We start from the raw sequence: 19,097 nt of genomic DNA, 5'->3' as shown, positions 1-19,097 counted from the left end.
ATATGGTTTCTCCTCGTTGTATTGCATTCGGAGCGCCTGTCGGTGAAAATAAGACGTTGACTGTAAATCATGAATTCAAATACTTCTATATCAATGCCGGAGCGTTAGTGCACATCTGTGCTCTTACTTGATGTCATTATACGCTGGCTGTCCATAAGCCGATTGCCAAAATATTCCCTAGATCAACAGCACGGCTTTCACATGTCTTTTGGATCTTAACTCTTGAGTAACCACATTTCATGCCCTCGGTGGTCGTCTAAATATAGAGCCATCACACCCGAGAGCCGGTCTGTCCGACTTCCAATTCCGAGTATGGTTATGAAGAATTCACAATCTGACTGACACAGGGTCGAAATATAGTCATATTAGGCTTATTTTAATGGAAGACGGTACATTTATTTGAACTTTTGAAGCTGAGTGGTGGTTTTACAGCTCTATAGCATCATGGAGACCCGATATATCAACTGACGTTCTTTAATCGCGGACTGCTGCAGGGAGCGTAGTACAACCACCAAGTCAAATTTCAAAGAGCTTGCCCATGAAGGATGCTATTTTGGACCATGTCGTACCAATCGAGCGGGGTTGATGCAAGTAACACATGTTCATCGGATTCAATCATAGTGTGGATGTTATTGCATAACTGAGAGCCGACAAGATTAGCCCTAATCAACACCAGGCCTCACCTGGAACTTCAGCTACTATCAAAAATATACCAACAGCTGGAATGATAGTCTTGTGCTTAGCTCATATTCTAGTTATGAGAGTTAAGTTTTTGTTTGAAATTATCGCCTTATGAATGTGGCCTATGGGGTCTCCCATTACTGTAACTCGCCGTTGTTAGGATATCTCTATCAGTCAATACAAGATATCAATTGATAAAAACCAAAGCAAAGAGCCATAAAATAGTAAATCCAAGTGTGTATATGTAACATTAGAGATCTAGTAGCTAGTTTTAAATACGCCTATGTCTCAAATCACAACTCCCAGCCCAAAAATCGACGAAGTCATTGCTACACATGGTTTTATCGCCACGAAATCAGATATTGAAATCCCAACGTCTAGTCCGCGCCGCAATCTGTCGATATCTGCCCATACATGCATACATCGGTCTAGACACCGTTTGAAATGCGACTATGCAGCATTGACCCCTCCATATGAACCCCCTCCAACGGCCCTGCATGTACTAACATGCCACGACCCTGTGACAGCCCTAGGTCGGGCAGGCGAGTTTACGGACGAGTACTAGACTCTAGTTGTGGCCGTGTCTTGCGTCTAGATCAAGCCATCTGCAGATTCTGCGTCTATGGCAAGGCTAGGGCTGCCTTAGGAAGACATCGGTCCAGAGCTAAGCCTTAAGCCTTAAGCCACCGCAGGTACGATCGTAATCAAGTCACGGCCCTCTTTTACCGTTGCATGATATGTGCATTTTTAGTTTCTGGTCTTGTTCAGGGAACTTCGGACGACAGACGCCACCGGGTATGCGCTATCTACGGGATGTATGGATTTATATTAGCCGTCGGAAGGTGGAGGTGACCGGAAAGTTTTTACCTGCATATATCGTTCGATGTATGCATGTCATTGTCTCAAAGCGCCAGCTCCGCGGTCCACACAGCCAATGCTGAGGTGGATAAAGATTTACTTGTAATAATACAGTAAAAGCTAGGATTAAGCAATCGATATTGCACAGACCTCCCGTTGCTTAACATAAGGGATTGCTTAATCTAATTTATATGGTAGTCCAATAAATATATTAATATTATTATATAATCGATCTTCATTTTAATATAGTTAAAGTGGAACCTCACGTAATGTTTCCTAATAAAAGTATTTTATGTGGGAAGAGGGTAAAACCATAAGCATCACCTAGAAATGAGGTAATAAGCAATTTTGTAAATATAATTTTGACACGGTTTCCTATTGCTTAATGAGAGGGATTGCTTAAGGTGGGGTTGCTTGATCCTAGGTTTTACTGCAATAGCAAAGTAAACACTACACAGTGACGAAATGCTACCATGTCGAAGCCTCAAAGGACACAAAACTTTTTCTTGGCCGTATATACTCTAGGAGACACTAGACAGGAGCTAGCGGGTGGAGAGAAATCTAGACCACAAGCCCTAATCAACTAGTAAGCTAATCCTCCATTTGAAGTAGCAGTGTCACGACTTCTACCGGGCCGAGCACCGAGGCTATATGTGTGGCGGATGAGGAGAGAATTCAGGATCTGAAGGCGGCTGGTAACGAGAACCATATTTTGAAATCTTAAGGCGTTTCAGATAGGCTCAAGAACCATTGTTTGCCATTTCATAATAATATAATGAATGGCATTGAATGCAACGTCCGGTGGATCTGATGTCAGACCTCGCACGGCCCCCATGTTGAATTTTCTTTATCACAAGAAGCGGCTGGAAGGCGGTGCGCACTAGTCACCACAAAATAATATTCCGACACTTCATGAGTCCATGTAAAGGATCTGGGGAGGGGTTACTGCGACTAGCTACTATTCGTGGTAGGCTAGCAATTGGTCCACATGGAGATAATCATTGCCTGTTAGATAGGCCATTTCATCCAACTGGGAGCAGTGTCTCAGCAAGCAAAGTCTAGAACATGGCACGTCACTGGTGGCCTCGGAGGTTGATATTGCGTAAGCTTGTGAAGAAGTCACATCATCTTTATCATTGAATGTCTCTCATTAGAGTTTCTCCGTGGAGAGCCAATCGCAGTGCATCGCAAGAGTATATTCACTACATTCCGGTGTTGCCTCTGTCTATGGCATACTCATATCATGGTAAATCCTAGTTGGTAGTTGCTATCGCTATCAGTACACGTTCACCATCTCTGTGGTGGGAGAAACGAGGGGCGGTACGGAAATGTCCGATCCATGGACATGGGATCCTCCGTGGAGCAGTGATTCGCCAGGCTGGTTTTTTTTTCCTCTTTAGTCAATAATTATTCTGCATAGCTTCTTTACTTAGCCGGAGGATCGCTCAAAGAGGAAGGCAGGCACGTTTCCTCCGTGCCCATATCGGTGGGAAGTTAGAAACTCTGGTACTTTCTCGCAGTGATGCAAATGGGGCCTATGTCACTGTCGGACTTAAGAAACGGCGGTAGTCTTGCCTCATCATCAATAATGTAGATATTAGTCACAATAATCGCCTCTGTCGGGTGAAGAATTTTCACGAGGCGAACTGGCCCACTGTATGGCGCGCAGCGAATCAGAGGAGTCGAACTGCAGCCCGACAGACAAACAGCCCAAACAGCCCAAACAGAGGCAGAGTATTCCGTAGCATTCAAGTACTATGATTATTTCTTGCGATCCCGGTGCATCGGAGTCTTATTTCCACCGCTGCTATGAGCCGGGATCTGGACAAACTCTCGTTTGGACTTCGGTCCTCGGAAAAAAGGCACCGCATTGCGCATCCAATCAAAAATGCAGCAATTGGAGTATGTCTTCGTCGTGGCGGCCTGTGAGCCAGCGATGAAGCGACCAGGTACAGAATCAGCCGTGTGCGTCATATCCACCAACGAGCAGCAAATGAGATGGCAGGGTACCTGCATTGGTCGTGACCTGTAAGCTACAGCTTAGTTAGCAGTCACAACTCACTAGTCAGAAAAATGAAAAGACATCCATCAACCCAGATCAGAGCTGAGTGAGCGAGATGGAATGGTTGTAATTGGTACTGCGTCCGTCAATTTGATAGGTCCGAACCCAGCCCGTATAATTCCTACAAGGATGGGGGTTATCACGTAGGCTTCTGGCAGGGATTACCCTCAGACGGGCAAACGAGGACTCAAAAAAAAGATCCCTAAACATAATTGTGAAAATTATCGAGAACGGCCAGCTGGCAGCCCAACGTTGGCATCCGGGCTTATGACAGCTGTCAGCGGTGAGCGATGACTATGTCGCCGACAGAGATTTCAGTGAGTGGTCGATACTACTACTTCCCAATATTATTAACGATTCTCAATTCCTGGTTCCCCCAAAGCAGCCAGAGCCGATTCTGCATTGACTCCCAAAGTCCTATCTGATTTAGCGATGGTTTTATGGTGGCCACAATCAACGATCGGGATCTGTTGCGTGATGATCACATCACAAACATTATCATCATATTATTATGGTCGACGGATGTGTTTCAACTTCTGACTTGAGGATGGGTTTAGAGCTATCCACGAGGGTCATCCTGGTAAGGCTCTAGGCTCTAGGCTCTAGCATCAATGCGCAGACGGTTCGTCCCCTGGCGATCGCTCGCTTGCGTTCTCAGCTGTGATGCAATGATGGTCGGTGAATTCCTGGCAGAGGAGGGCGAGCTAGGTTGTAGGAAGTTAGGTTGTCATAACAAACGGTAATAATAATAATACATGTAATATTTAAGGCATCCAGGCTGCAAGGCACTGGCCAGGCCATCACGAGCCGATGCTCGGAGCTGATTAGCCGCATTGGAACTAGCGGCGAGACTGGGTGGCTGGCAATGGCAGCATACTAGCAGCTCCTTCCCTCCTTTGGGCGGGCTTCCGTAGTAATTATTAATGCATAATTACTTACCGGCAGGCATGGACAGCACAAACCAAACTTTCCCTCTTCCTTCCTTATGCTGCACACCAAACGGCCACCCAGGCAATAACCAACAGGTAGTATCCTCATTGCCAGCCAATTGCCGTGTGTATGAGATGGTGTGGACCGCCTGGTGCGTTTGGTTTGGTAACTTTGTTTGTGTTGGTTTGGTTTCTTCGACGGGCGTCTGGAAGCACATGGACCGGGCCCACTTTGGTGGAAGAGCGACGGAGGACCGCCCGACTGGGTCTTGCCCCCATGCGTCAAAGATTTTCTGGTCTTTGTGTCTTTGTGTCTTTGTCTAGATATATATATACACACACATACAGGGGTGTGTGCCTGGTTGTGTATTATAATAACGAAAAGGTCATCTGTAGATATCAGCAGGTATACTATGTCTATACCGCATAACAAGTGTTGTCAGCAGCAATAATAACAGTTGTACCTGTGGACACTGTGTGAGGAAAGAACGCCTCCCACGTAACAGCCCAGCAGGCAGAGCCCGGGAAAGCTGCTGCGGGGACCCCTCCCGCTGCAGCCAGTAACGGTAATCGCCGCCGGCTGCCCACTGCCCCGTTCCGCCGCCATCGCTCCTTCCTCAGAGCGAAAGTATCGTGTTAGCATGAATACTATTGCTGCTGACCATCTCGCTTTTCATCCTCCTCTTCCTCTTCCTCTCTCTCTCCCTCTCCCTCCCTTTTCACCAACCCCCTCGCCATATCCCTCTAGCCGTCGTGCGCCGTGTTTGCGTGGTCCCGCGTCTGCAGTGCCGTTCGTGTGCCGGCCTGTTGGGCTCTCATTTCTCGCCGATCTTCGCCGGAACGATCGCTAGCCCGCAAACTTTGTGTGCGAAGTTCAAAGTCACCGGCTAGTAGCTATTTACCCGACCTAAGATCGAAGCTTGGCGCCGCTTGGTCCAGAACGAGTCAAGCCAACACCGATTGAGGTGAGTGTGCAAGCCCACCCCCAGACGCGCCGACTGCTTTGTTTTCCACAAATACCAAATGCAGCCCGACGTGGTCTCCCCCTGTAGCCTATCCAACCTCTCCAACTGGCAACCGTGTGACTTCGCCCACGTCGTGGCACTCCCTAGAGCAACTGTCCACTAACTCCCTGCTGTCGCCAGTCGCGCCTGCAACAACCCTACTCCCTGCACGCGCACCGCATCGGATCCATCATTCTGTGCCTGACAGACCTTCACGCCTACCTTTTTTGACTGACGCCGGATTCCGACCCTGCTCAGTGCTTCCTGACACCCCGCCTCTAAAACGGCCCATGGTCCGCATGTTTCTGTCGCCGCCTTCTACAAGTCCCAGCATGTCTACAATGTCCTCTTGCTAAAACGACACACACAGTCACCACACACTCACGACACTGATCATTGATTCCCATCATGTCGAGGTCTCTGCATTCTTCGGGGACTCGTCTCAACATGAATGTGATCGAGCCGGCTGCAGACCATTGCAACTCCCTTCAAACTCCAGTGTCACCCACATATACCGATTCTTCTGCTCCAGCTTCCCCTGCTGTCTCATCTTTCTCACTATCCCGACCCCATAGCAAATTTTCAAGCTCTGTTTCTTCCCTCATCTCGTCCCCTGGCATGGGCATTTCCATGGAACGCTCGGGTTCATGGCCAACCCAATTGCGAGAGGTCAAAGAGGAGCCTTTCCCTAAACCTAGCAAAGCAATGGAAGATGAGTATTTTGGTAAGTGGCGACGCACCACCCCGTGTTATTGGCTCTTGTCTGACGCGTACAAAAAAGGGTATTTCGACCAGTTCACTGTGGAGCCTGATGAGATGGTGAACGGCGACTATTACTTGGCAGACGAGCTCCGCAGTGTCGATTACTCGACTAGACAGCGTTCTGAGAGCTTGTCTTCAAGAGGCCTCCCACGCTTTAGTTCTAGAATCTCTTCTGCATCTTCGCGATGGAAGCCAAAGCATTCCTTCGACGGTACCCTTAACGATAACCTACATTCGCGAGCGAGTTCGACCTCTTCCGCCTTGCGAAAAATGCCGTCACGCGAGGACGCTCTTGTTGCCGCGTCTCCCGCTAGGCTCTCTCAAGATACCCCACGCCGTAGTGCTAGCAGTTTAGGCCCGATTGACATTGAGAAGGCAAATAGCATAAGCATTGTGGAAGAGCATGCTATGCTGGCTACCACTCCATTGCTCCCTCCAATGTTGGCTACATACCAGTCTTCTGCCTCGAACTCCGGGTTTGCTTCGCCGTTGCAGTCCCCATCAGTAGCAGACGTGTCTGATTTGACTGATTTCCCCCCTGTGCCAATGACACGTACCTCTACGCAGCGCTCCCCTCCACTATCAACAAAACCATCAATCACTTCCTTGACTAGGGCCGGAGTTTCGACCCAGCGTACCATCTCGGGTGAAGGAGTCCCACCTTTGGTGCTCACCGAAGGCGATGATGAATGGGCATCCAAGTTGGGCCACGCCAACTTCACCATTCATCCGGAACCATATATTCCCGAGAACCTAGATGCTCTCGCCTTGCAGAGATTCCGCGAAGACTGGCAGTTGGCTCGTCGCAATTACGCCAAACACCTAGTTCGCACCGGGGAGCATTACGGCGAGACTTCTATGACTTATCAATTCACCAAGGATAAATTAGACTGCATAGAACAGCAGTGGAAGCGCAGTTTGGAAGTGTTTTCTGTCTATGACGCGAGACTGGTATCGACTCTCAGCGCAAGTGAGCCGGACATGAGTTCAGTTGAAGGCATCAAAATTCCTCATCTACACAACAACGAGAAATTCCCAGAACTAGGTGACGAGGAAATCGTGGGCCCAATGGCAGTTGCCCCTGCTATTCACTGCACTCTTCGCTGCAAGTCTCCAAGACGCCGCAATGTCTTCAAAATACTGCACGACTTGATCAACAAGGCACAACCCGGACTTACCGCCACCAACGCTTAAATTATCCAACTTTGTACTATTTTACAATATTGTCGCCATTACTTCCAATACTTCGACACGGAAGATGTTTAATTATAGAGCAATTGTTTCTCAGCAACCATAACGACCCGTTACGACGTCTCTGATTTTCACCCAAACAATTAATGATATTTTCGATGCCGATCTTTCGGATTTACGCTCTTTATACCCACACTCCTTTTGATACCCAGACATTCCTTTGATTCTCCTCTTTCAACCAACACCACCTTCGTTAAGGTTTTTCTTACCAAGGCTCGCAATCTATTCTTGTGTGATATATTTCTATTCTAATGACCCGAGAGACCTCTGCCTGTCTATGACAGAAGTCCCGGTATTTATGTGTTTATAGACCCCTTACCCAGCAGCAGCTGGTGTTTATTTAGACTTGATTTCGATGGAAAAGGCAAAAGCGAACTACCAAAAGTGTATCTGATAGCTAGCTAGATATAGCAGTCTCGGTGTCTAGATAATTCTAGACATCTAGTTTAACAAAAAAAATAATAAACATATTAAAACCATCACATCTTTACAAATGCATGTCGCTGGTCTAATATTCACAGCAAGTAGGCATAAGTCCAGATTTTCTATCCATCAAACCCAGAACTGCGACCAGACCTTCTTCGCATCCTCGTCGCCGTCAAATCTGAATTGAACTCGCGTGATATCTTCAAAACCCTCAGAGAGTTGAGGTTCTTGAAATCGACGGGCGAAATCGCCAAAAGCAATACCAGGAAGGGCGGTGCGAGATTCAGGGTTCTATTATTTTTGGTCAACACCAAGTGTCTCCCTCAGTTGTATTCTGGGCTTACTAAGGTTGGATTTGCGGCACGAACGGCGTCGTTGTGCTTACACAGCGCGGGTGGTGCAATGAAATAAACACATCGGATTGGGATTTTGAACTCTTTTGCTATTTCCGTCCAATATGCACGGGTCTCGGTGCCTGCGTTTGTGTTGTCTGTCCAGATGGTCGATTAGAATGCTTGTGCTATTTATGGAAAGTGTCACGTCGACAAAAAAGGCCTGGGTTGGATGCGTACCAATTGCTACTGATTGACCAGCGCTCAGATTCTCTTTTGCAACTTTGATACATTTCTGACGCTGTGGAAGCCATTACTGGTTAACCCCAAAGCCACTACGATAATAACGCCTGTGCCGTTTCTGTGAAACAGTAAAGTACATACCGATTTGAGGATATCTTGATTCACGCGCTCGTAACCCAACGGCTTTAGGTACTTCCAATAAAAAGTTGACTTGCCGGCACCCGGGCTACCACAGAATATAACGAGTTCAACGGGGTGCAGTTTCGAGAACGTAGGTGTAACTAGTTGATCATCAGATTCCATTCATGGATGGTGCACGCTGTGGTACTGTAGACGTTGTGTGAAGTCATGGAAACCGTGTGAAACGCCAGTTGACAAATTGAGGAGCCCCGCCTTACCTGCAGAATCAGGATCATCACCAATATATGATGTCGGGTCGAACTGCCGTATCGCTTGCTCGGGGCTTGCGTCAAGGAAGAACTCTTCAGGGGTTTTGAATTTGAGGCCAGCATTAGAAGCAAAATCGCTGATGGTGATCACATTTAGAAATCGTCCGTGCAAAGCGTACGGGTCTAGACTTACCGGTCTACACAGGAATGATCTGTTGGGCGGCCGGCTGCATCTCCCACAAAAAAGGACTCTTCAAGATCCAGCCTACTATCCACGTCCAAGTCATAGTCATCTAGAAACTCCTTCCACATCCCCGTTCGCGGTTTCCGGTACTCGTCGTACTGTGTTGCGGCGTAGATGCTGAGGGGTATATCAAGCTGGCGCATTACAACGAGGGCTTTTTCTTTGAATGTTGTTAAGCTTTTTGATTCTGTGCGGCCGCCTTTGATTTCACTCTGTAAGCTGATTTTTTTCTGGTTGGATACGACGATGACTTGATATCTGGCGTACGAGTTAACCTCAATACTTGACAAGCGGTGGTTTTCATGTGTATATACCCGTCAGCATTTAATTGTTTCAGTCTTTCGGGAACTTTGTTGTTCCACCATTTCCAATCTGAAGCATCTCTCGCAAATCGGTTACCTGAAGCTGTGGATATCAAAGTTGAGTCCTGAGGTACATTAGCATAACGATCTTGCAGACAGGTTTTGAGGCTTACAAAATCAAAGGCAGCCACCCTAGATCGTTTTCCTGTGTGCACTTTATCCGTCCCTTTTGACTCAGAGGCATATTTGCCAACAATGAGACTTTTGTTGACAATTCTCCATGTAACCTTTTCGGGTTTCTTCTGAGACGCCGGGGTGAAGAATGAAGCGACCGCGGTTTCTAAGATGAAATTAGAATTTTTGTATTTAAATACTACATCGACATTATAGATACGTAGGAACGTACTGGTTGTGGTCGACTCGACCTTGCGTCTGAGTGGAGGTGGAGACACTCCTCCAACAAGAGAGGAGGCCGTTCTCTTCATCCCGTTCAACCCGGCCACTTTGATGTGGCAGAGTTGGAAAATAGTGATCCAAGTACGAAATAAGTAGATTATTTCAGTATTGGCAGTCGTGTCTTCTTTTGCAACGATGTTACTGGTGTTTAACAGAGACGAAATGTTGAAGACGGCCAGCGGGACGCGCCGCGCGTCGAAGCTTCCGCGAAGTCACATGGTTTTAATTGATTTGCACTTTACATCCTGAAAGCGACAACACCATACAACCAAGCACAAGTATTAGTTATGTTACTTGCTATTAATTGGTCTTGAGAAGAAATATGTACTTTAATTGTGCAATGTTGTTTATCTTTCATGTTTATTCTACTTGGATACAGATACATATTTGGTACGTAACACGGAGCCACACGTTAAAATTGACAGTATGGAAGCTGTAAAAGATTATGGTATAGCTGTAATGTCAACTGGTCAACTGATAGACTGGGTTGTCTCACAAGGAGGTCGCAGGCCAAAGAGGTTGTCGGCCTTCTGTGCCGGCGAAGTCAATAGGGAAGAAGAAGTATTTCGCAGTGACGTCTACCCCTCCAAGTGCATCATGGTGATCATAGTCCGCTACGTTCACTCTATACTTATTTCCATTCTAATCCTCAGCTCGGAATTCTTTGAGTCCATAATAAGGATTATTCCTGTAGAGGGAGCAGATTCTGGTACTGCCATCATCGACATCAACCGTTTCTTTAGCACAGTTGATGTATCCTCGCGAGCCTAAGAGACGATCTTCTCTGTCGTGCCAGGTCGAATGACCATTTTGTTGACCTTATCTGGAGAGATTTCATACTCTCCATTTTCATCATAGAAACCTCCCTTGCGGGAACAGTCACCCAAGCACGTCCAGGAATATACCATTTCTTACCAATCGAGCTTTGCAGGTTTGATATTAAATTCCTTTTGGGCTTGATTTTGCAGACAGATGATAACGTGTTGACTCCCAGGCATGATGAAGGATGTTCTTTCGATGTTCGATGTATGTCAACCGGTGTTTTCAGATCCTAAGCTATTGATATGCTGTGGAAGTATGTTGAAGAGATGGATAACGAAGAACAGTACAGCTATTTATATGCTTTGTTTATCACTCAACCTTTTGCTTCTGATGCATGCAGTTTTGATTATCTCACAGAGGAGACAGAATATTTAACTGCTTTTGGAGATTTGGTCTAGTACGAAATCATCGATTATGTATCTTGTTGAGGTATAATTAAGCTTGGCCGCTTGCAAGCTTTCAGTACCGGCAACACTTATGCCTACAATAATGAATGACATCAGCATGGATCCGTCATTATTTCCGTGGAGTGTAGATTACACGCGGTAACCAATGTCTGGATAGAACACTGAAAAAACCAATCGTCAGTGCCAAGCCATTCCCAGAAGAGGAGTAGATACTTAATATGGCCACGTGTTTAATCTCTTGAAATTTCTGGCTATATTGAAGAGGTATCCTTCAATGTAAGTATGGAAGGCTTCGATGTTGAAGCACTAAGAAGACATCCTTATAACGTCAGCCGTAAATATATATGGAATGCAGAACTAAGATCGCGTAACAAAATCTGCAAAATAATTTGATTATAATTTTTAAATTCGGGTATCATAGCATAAATAATCAAGTAACAGAAAGTCTTCATGCTTTCATCTCGTCATTTCACCCGCGTGTCCAACGATAGCCGATCTGCCTGCTCTAGTCGGACAGCAGTACGGAGTTGCTCTTTCAGTCTGAACAGATGCTGAGTGGCGGTTTTGACCATTTCAGGATTTGAGCCGTCCTGGACTGTGACAGCAGTCTGGAGAAGGTAACTCCCGCTTCGGTCTAGCAGAGTCAAGTCTTTGAATGGCGGTAGCATCTTTTGCGGTTGCTGTGTTTTGGGAGCCTCATCTGAATAATTGAGCACACGGTGCAGAAAAAGGACAACGTCATTGTGAATAAACACATCGCCTTCAACTACATACTCGGTGACAAATCTGTGATGGTCAGATACCGCAGGCATGAGAAAACAAACGGAGAGTACATCGTATACTCACTCATAGCCCCAAGAGTTCATCGTAGCAACAACATCTCCGTGTGGAAGGACGGCGTTGGACATTAGGCGAGATGTGACGGCGGACCGCGTGCCAGCTTCGGGGATGTCCCGCCACTCCATCCTCCACAGCTGGCTGTCAAAATCATAGGTATCGGTCGAAGCGCCAAAATCACTTTCGTTGACGACTCCGACGACTTGAGTGTAATATGTGGCGCCTGTCAACATTTTTGTCAAGCGTTGCAGCTCGGCGCCTTGGACATCTTGACTGCCACCGCCGAGGCGTGTGTTGATCTGGCCTGTCTTGCGCGTGGCTTTGAAGACGAGATGTCGTTCTAAACGGTGGCGTGGTTGCATGGCGGTGAGGCCAGCCAGCTGTTGGAGTAGCTCATGGTGCTGGTTGGCAGGCGCCGAGGCGAAAAGAAGCAGTTCGTGCATCGCGAGGTTGTTTGATGGCGGTTTGGTCGAAAGTTGATGGAGGCGCGCGATCTGATTGGCATGGCCTGGCGGGTGGGGCACTTCTTGCCATATCCAGCATCCACACAGAGTCAACTTGCTGTTTCCTCGTTATCCAATTTTATTTCAACGTAAACGCAACGTTGGTACACATATGCAGAATACTGTCTCTGCCATCGCTTCGATGTGGATATAGCGATGTCTCTGTTCTATTATCGAGACCCGCGGAAGAGAGAGAAAAGTGCATGGGATCCACCCTCTCACATACGTACTATGGCGACAACCAGCGTGTTATTTTGACTGCCAACTACGAGAGAGGTGATCGTCTTCATACGACTTGATTATTTTACTGCATGGAGCTTAATGCCTACGGAATCTGACATAACCAAACGGCTGACAAGCACATGTCACAAGTCAGACTACTGCAACGAAAATATATCGGAGAGCGAGCATATCTGAGCATATGAGCACAGGCTCCGAGGCGACCACGTTGTCGTGGAGGGAGCACATCACGGTGCTCGCGAGCAGCGCTAGAGATGCAATACTACTCATGCCCCGAGGCTCATTATTCTTCACATGGCGAGTGATCTCAGACAGCAGAAATGGTATCGGGTTTGGGAACATGAACATCAGTTGATGACTTCAGAATCGGTGACGCTGGGGGGACACGCATTCTGGAAGCATTTCCACCGCCATGTATGTGGGTTTGGTTGCGGGCCAATGGGCATTAGACTGAGTCGGTCTTACTCTGAAGTCCTGACTGTGAGGTGCCTCTTTGTACGCTCTGGAGGTCTGCACGTTGCGGGATAGAGTGATCCCGAACTGCACAGAAACCGACTACAAAGCAGTGAGCATATCCGTACAGCTATCCATATTAATACACCGGCTGTGAACCGTGCGGGGACAATACGAAACTCCGACCAGACAGGCTAAGATAAGCATTTGTCAAGGGATTGGTTTGCATCAGGTAATGCCCAGCCCAACTTTCAATAATGCTTCCCCGCGCAACAGCGTGATTCGGCCGCGGCCGCCAATCGCAGCCACCGTGCATGTTGGGGTATGCAGTCATGTTGGAGAAGATATGCTTTGGATCAGTAAAAATAATAATTGAATATCATTATTATTATTGTTTGTTGCTAATCCTAGAAGCCAGCACTAGTAACTAGCTACAGTGAAAACAGCTGTAGAATGTAAAAAAGTAATAACACATGATCCAGGCTAGCCGGACGAAGCTGCCACAGCCGATGCTCGGCCGCCTGGGCGCCATCAGGCAACGCCGAGCGCGTCTTGAATTATTAATTCTTGCTTTTCTCCCATATTTCCCACTCTCTCGGCCTGTCTTCTCGTCTTCAACCACCTCACTCTTTCTCACCACCATTGCTATCCACCGTCACTGGGTGACTGACCGATCCGACCGGCTTATCGGAGACGCTTAGCGCAAAAGCAGACTCCTCCCACGCCAAGCTCGACGCGGGCTGTTCCGGAACCTCGACCTCCATACTCTTCTTGCCTATCAAGCTGCCACAATTTTATCTCCATATCAATTCCTATTTCTTCGACATCAACACGCGCGAGCGCGTCTTGTCTCTGTCTAGCTATCAAAATGCATTCCACTGCTGTTCTGCGGAATGCTTCTCGCACCCCCCTAATCAAATTCATCGGAAAGCGCACAGTACCAGGTACGTCGTCGCCAAGCTCATTCCAGTGCGTCGCCTATTTCATGTCTGACCAGTGCAATTCCAATTCACAGCCTCCATCGATCACACCCCAAAAGTCCACCCCGCCTCGCCCACCTCTACTCTCCCTGACTCCTTCGCTACCTACCGAGCGAAGGCCCAACAGCATGGCCCCTTGAACAGCCCCGGCCGTGCCTCTTCCCTTTCGTACGGTGTCATTGGCGGTGCAAGCGGTGCCTCTCTTGGCTCCATCCAGCCCAAGCAGGGCCAATTCTTTGACCGCGACGAGCTCCCCGCTCGTTTCCACCGCCTGCCATGGAGCGAGGTTGAAATGGAGGCCATCGAGACCGGTGGAGCTAGCCTGTTCAACTAATTGCGAAACATTTCCGATTGATATACGCATGATAGATTGATGTACACGATGGATACCAAACATCTTCTTCTCAACAAGAATCAAAAGTACCATAAATGATGGGCATAGACCCAGTCAGCACTGACAACGTGCTGAGGAGCAGGCCGGTATCCACGGAAAATGACTGTCAATTGTCATTTTCCGTGACTTGCTTTGATGTGAACGTAGTTCACAACATTGACTACGAGGCTTGTGGGGCGATCATTCTTAATCTTTTTTTTCCACCTCTATTCTGTTTGGCGTGCCGGTGTTCGCCTGAGTTCCTCTCTTTTTATTTCCATCTTCACCTGCTCGGTTTAAACGGTAGCGCTCGATATTAGTTTCTGCTATGCTTAGAATGGGACTCGCCTGTACATATTATTCTCAGCGGCTGGTAGATATAGGATCACCCTTGATATGCAATTGCAAGAGATTCGAAAAATAATCTCGGCCTGGTATATAACAATTATGCTCAAATAAATATTCAATAAGGACCACGCATGTCTTGGTCAATTTCTAGCAGCAGCTTGCAATTTACCTGGGCCTGTCGTTGGTACCCCGGAGCTTCCCCACATCGCAGAATCAGTCAATGTAAATGCGACGTTGCTGCATGTCAACTTCCTGCTCTTCCTAATACTTGTCGATGTCCAACTTGAATAGAATGAATTCTCTTCACGATGTTAGTGGCCAAGAATAATCAAGTCACCCTGACCATCAACGAAACAGACGAAGTCAATACCCCTCTCGCAACGTTTGTTTACTCGGAGACTATCATCCCAACGACAGAGTTACCATTCTTATCGAATAAGAAGAGTCGCGTAGATATCCTTGTATGTCTATTCATGAACTTACAAAGGTATTTGATAAACAGAATTCACTGACATAGCTATAGCCACCCCGTCTATCAGCGTCCTCGTCGAGTAGTCTGGACCAATTGACGTCGACTTCCGTCATCAACTCATGTATCTCCTATCTCATGCATGTCTTTCTCCCTGTGGGATATCCGCATAGTGTTAGTAAGGATTATTTGGGGTAAGCAACCAAATATCCTCCTCAATAGTGTAGGATGCTAACCATGGATATAGGTATCAGATCTATGTATGTCGGTTGCATCTTCTCAAGACATTGCTTCTGACTTGTACTAGGACTCCATCCAAGCTTTCTCAAGCTCCATAGCCGGACTCTTATCCTCAAGGGCTGTTCTACAGGGTATGCATAGCCTATGATCACCCCGAGGACCCCATCTAACATTTGAAATTCGATAACGCAGGAGTCGGTGTCGGCGATGCAGCAGCCTCGCCAACTTCAGCGCTCCTACTCCAAATCCTTCAAGACACATCAGGCCGCATAGCGACAATCCTCTTTGCGCATCGGCTGGGCACTGCTCTAGAACCAGAGTGTAAAATGTATCGACTGGCGGCGGACGTGTTTAACGATATAGCCATGATCTTAGACTGTCTCTCGCCGCTAGTAACTCCCCGGGCAGCGCGAGTCGCCGTGATAAGCGGTGCTGGCGTGTTGAGAGCATTATGTGGAGTTGCTGCGGGTAGTTCGAAGGCGAGTTTGAGTGCGCATTTTGCTCGGTGGGGGAATATTGGAGAGTTAAATGCGGTGCGTCTACATCAACCCACAAGTACATTAGTGTATAGCCTGACAGGAAGTCATCTCGTAGAAAGATTCGTCTCAGGAGACTATTATTTCTCTTTTAGGCATGCTGGTACGCCCACATCTACCATCATCATCACCTGATATATGTACTGAATAACCCAGGCCGGCTCTATAGTCGTCTCTCACGTCACCAGCCTCCCAGCAACATGGATCTCTCTCATCGTCCTACTTATCATCCACCTCGCCACGAACTACCGCGCCGTGCGCGCCGTGCAAATGACAACCCTGAATCGACAACGTGCAAACATCGTATTCTCAACTATCTTCGAAAGAGACCAAGTACCCACAGAATCAACAACCAGTCTAAACCAGCATAAGCAGCAATCTGTTCCTCCCGAAGCCCTGAGACCCGACGAAGTTGCCCACCACGAAAGAATATTCGAAAGAGACGGAATTCTCCGTTGGACTGCTATCTCTTCATCTAGACATTCAACTAACCAAAACCTCGGATGGTGCCGAATTGGCGTCTCAGTGCAAGAGCTCATCTCGTCATTGCCTATATCAACGAACATGTTGCCTGATTTGCTAAAGCTGTTTTCATCCGAAGCGTATATTGTTTGCCTCAACACTCTCCCGGCATCACCTACCACGAAAAAATCAAAACAGAAACCACGTATATTTATAGTTCTCAAACATGGCTGTACCCCCACCCAGCAACTGAAAGCGTGGGCTCATGCGTTACTTGCAGCCAGAACGGTTTTATCGTTAAAAGCAGGGTATGGTAATGAACATACTATGGAAACGCCCGAGACGCAGATTCTGGAGGTACTGTCGTGTAGTTTGGCATTTTTGAACTCACGATTTGATACGTACTATGTATCAGAATTGAAACGCGCCGGGTGGGATTTGGAGACGGCGGCATTAGAAACGAGGCCGGGGCGAAGGATTAGTATCGTCGAGTCGTGACACATTTGGAGTGAATGTCAGGTGAGTGTAACAGTACAGAGAGAAATTGAAGAGAGAGATCCAATCAATGTAATTATAATAGGTATTCATCCCACTAGACACTACAAAATAATCGAATAATCCAAGATACCTAGATATGCAAGGATATAAACCAAAAATGCCCAAAACAGACAGGCTGTTAATGCAAGTGCCAAAACCCAATGATGCTACTCTATAGTCGTGTTAAAGAACGCCTCCATCCTGAAGAAACCAGAAAAAAAACCGCCTGCTTGTTGAACAGAAGTAGATGTTGTCGCCACAAGACTTCAAAATGTCGTCATTCATCATGCAGGTGATTATCAACACCGCGAAAAGATATTAAATGCTGGAGAGCAGATAATGTCCGAGTAGAAAAAAAGAACCACGTGAACTGTCTAAACCCGCTAAATGCTTGACAAATACCCTACCCACGCGTGCATGCATTGCATTGACTCAGCCGCCAGAATTAATGAATTAATCAAGCTCGATCAGGAGTTTGAAAATGCACAAAGTTTCATACGTCGTTTTCGTATCGTAATCAACCACAAAAACAGCATGTCATGTGCTGTGCTGTGGTGTTCTGGTTAAAGGTTGTAATATGCCTCACCAAATCGATCGGAGAATAACTGATTCTGAAGAAACCGAGATTATTCCTCCCATCTTCCATCACGACTTGATGAGGTACCATGTTTCTTCTTGAATCCCAGCTTCATGCCCATCTTTTTCCATGTGTTGTCAGGTCGGTTCTTAGGGCTAAAACTGTGGTCGCTCGAAGGAGGTGTGGTTGGTGGTGTCATGGGTTCTCCGGCTACCGGACTTGATGCCAGGCTTCCCGAATCGTCGGTGAAGATAGGAGACCCCGTGTCCATCCCTGAACTATGTCCCGATAGGTGGCTACCGGTCTTGACGATGGCCGCAATCCGAGTTGATCCGGACATGCGATGCGACTCAACATCGTCTCTGGAGGCACGGGGTGAGACTCTCTTTCCACGAGAAGCAACTCGCCGAAGGAAGTGCGGGTGGTCGTCTACATATGATGAATCCATCGAGGTAGGAATATTCGCTGGTGAACTGTTACTGTTCACAAAGTGGATGAAAATAGACTCCTCCATCAAATCATGCATCCTCCGGATAGCCGCATCCAATGTTTGTGGCGGCGGCGGTCTCGTAGCACGTGCGTCGGCGAGCAAGTTATCACGCACTTGTGACGATAAATTAATTTCTCGCGGAGCACCTGGAACAATGTAGGCCGACAATAGGCGTTGCCAAAGCATCAGCAAATGCTGCGTCTGCGGTGTGTCGGACACGATGACGGGTTGACCAAGTACGCGTGCCACGGATCGGTAGGTTTCTCCATATCTTTTTGCTTCCAAAGTAAATTCTAAAGTTTCCAAACAGTGATTTTGAGACAAATAGGCCATAAAGGCGCTCAGGGTATAAGGGAAGGGGGCAGTATTAGAGAGCACTTCATCCAGCGTCGGCCGGGCGGCTGAAAAGTTCCCGGACGGGATGGATAGGCTCAGTGGCCTGGAGTTCATCGCCTGTCCTTCGCCGAAGACCACCGACGAACTTGGAGAACTTGTGGGTGTTGAACTGGGTGTGAGATTCCACAAAGAATATGGCATATAGTAGTTGGTTCTCGCGATCATCGCGTATATGCGGTCGGTACACTTGCGTCCGATTGCGCGCGATCTCACCCTATATTTTCCTGCCACCGCGCCGAACGTCGCTACACTTCTTACAGGAGCATCTGACAAGAACGGTCTGCCTGTAATTTATTCTTCTTTTATATCTAGTCGACTCCTGAGCCAAGTGCAGACAGTTGCGGATTCTGATGAATAACACTGGAAAAAGGGAAATAATGCAGGCGGAAATGCAATTACTTCCAGGGGAATACTGAAAGCAGAACGCATGTTAGTCAAATGAGGAAGCACGGATAAAAGAGGAGATGAGAAGAGCGAATCAACAGCAG

At 47.3% G+C, this 19,097-nt stretch overlaps 6 protein-coding genes across 6 annotated transcripts; 3 read left to right on the top strand and 3 right to left on the bottom strand.

The window, feature by feature from the left end:
• Window positions 1-5,981: 5,981 nt before the first annotated feature.
• On the top strand, window positions 5,982-7,490 carry BGW36DRAFT_427150 (uncharacterized protein; the record flags this gene model as incomplete). Its single annotated transcript, XM_046220370.1, has 2 exons — window positions 5,982-6,258; window positions 6,316-7,490. The coding sequence occupies 2 exons, from the start codon at window positions 5,982-5,984 to the stop codon at window positions 7,488-7,490; spliced, it is 1,452 nt and encodes a 483-aa protein (XP_046071880.1).
• Window positions 7,491-8,099: 609 nt separating this feature from the next.
• Window positions 8,100-9,968, bottom strand: BGW36DRAFT_296470 (putative DNA 3'-phosphatase Tpp1; the record flags this gene model as incomplete). The annotated part of the gene is made up of 9 exons (XM_046211274.1): window positions 8,100-8,264; window positions 8,318-8,463; window positions 8,546-8,606; window positions 8,690-8,829; window positions 8,947-9,074; window positions 9,131-9,439; window positions 9,496-9,608; window positions 9,657-9,823; window positions 9,890-9,968. The coding sequence occupies 9 exons, from the start codon at window positions 9,966-9,968 to the stop codon at window positions 8,100-8,102; spliced, it is 1,308 nt and encodes a 435-aa protein (XP_046071879.1).
• A 1,416-nt stretch (window positions 9,969-11,384) lies between these two features.
• On the bottom strand, window positions 11,385-12,745 carry BGW36DRAFT_162753 (putative RNA polymerase II mediator complex subunit Srb5). Its single transcript, XM_046209588.1, has 2 exons — window positions 12,015-12,745; window positions 11,385-11,954 (listed from the first exon to the last, which is right to left on the bottom strand). Exons 1-2 carry the CDS (start codon window positions 12,446-12,448, stop codon window positions 11,633-11,635), a joined length of 756 nt encoding a protein of 251 aa, XP_046071878.1. The 5' UTR covers window positions 12,449-12,745; the 3' UTR covers window positions 11,385-11,632.
• Window positions 12,746-14,069: 1,324 nt separating this feature from the next.
• Window positions 14,070-14,515, top strand: BGW36DRAFT_358979 (uncharacterized protein; the record flags this gene model as incomplete). The annotated part of the gene is made up of 2 exons (XM_046214026.1): window positions 14,070-14,145; window positions 14,217-14,515. 2 exons carry the CDS (start codon window positions 14,070-14,072, stop codon window positions 14,513-14,515), a joined length of 375 nt encoding a protein of 124 aa, XP_046071877.1.
• Window positions 14,516-14,767: 252 nt separating this feature from the next.
• On the top strand, window positions 14,768-17,178 carry BGW36DRAFT_378132 (vitamin B6 photo-protection and homoeostasis-domain-containing protein). Its single transcript, XM_046216073.1, has 7 exons — window positions 14,768-15,363; window positions 15,426-15,565; window positions 15,619-15,631; window positions 15,679-15,742; window positions 15,804-16,144; window positions 16,206-16,250; window positions 16,304-17,178. Exons 1-7 carry the CDS (start codon window positions 15,211-15,213, stop codon window positions 17,105-17,107), a joined length of 1,560 nt encoding a protein of 519 aa, XP_046071876.1. The 5' UTR covers window positions 14,768-15,210; the 3' UTR covers window positions 17,108-17,178.
• Window positions 17,179-17,772: 594 nt separating this feature from the next.
• Window positions 17,773-18,774, bottom strand: BGW36DRAFT_396967 (regulator of G protein signaling domain protein RgsD; the record flags this gene model as incomplete). Its single annotated transcript, XM_046218235.1, has 1 exon — window positions 17,773-18,774. The coding sequence occupies one exon, from the start codon at window positions 18,772-18,774 to the stop codon at window positions 17,773-17,775; it is 1,002 nt and encodes a 333-aa protein (XP_046071875.1).
• Window positions 18,775-19,097: the final 323 nt, after the last annotated feature.

The sequence above is a fragment of the Talaromyces proteolyticus genome (genome assembly GCF_021365285.1).
Source record: "Talaromyces proteolyticus strain PMI_201 chromosome Unknown BGW36scaffold_6, whole genome shotgun sequence".
Lineage (NCBI taxonomy): Eukaryota > Fungi > Ascomycota > Eurotiomycetes > Eurotiales > Trichocomaceae > Talaromyces > Talaromyces proteolyticus.
Note: the sequence above shows the minus strand (reverse complement) of the source record. Positions and strands in the feature narration are given on the sequence as shown.

Coding starts and splice junctions, on each gene's coding strand:
- BGW36DRAFT_162753 (XM_046209588.1), bottom strand. CDS start 12,448: ATGCACGAACTGCTTCTTTTCGCCTCGGCGCCTGCCAACCAGCACCAT. Junction 11,955..12,014: donor ATGAACTCTTGGGGCTATGA/GTGAGTATACGA, acceptor TGACCATCACAG/ATTTGTCACCGAGTATGTAG.
- BGW36DRAFT_378132 (XM_046216073.1), top strand. CDS start 15,211: ATGTTAGTGGCCAAGAATAATCAAGTCACCCTGACCATCAACGAAACA. Junction 15,364..15,425: donor AGAGTCGCGTAGATATCCTT/GTATGTCTATTC, acceptor ACATAGCTATAG/CCACCCCGTCTATCAGCGTC. Junction 15,743..15,803: donor CTCAAGGGCTGTTCTACAGG/GTATGCATAGCC, acceptor TCGATAACGCAG/GAGTCGGTGTCGGCGATGCA.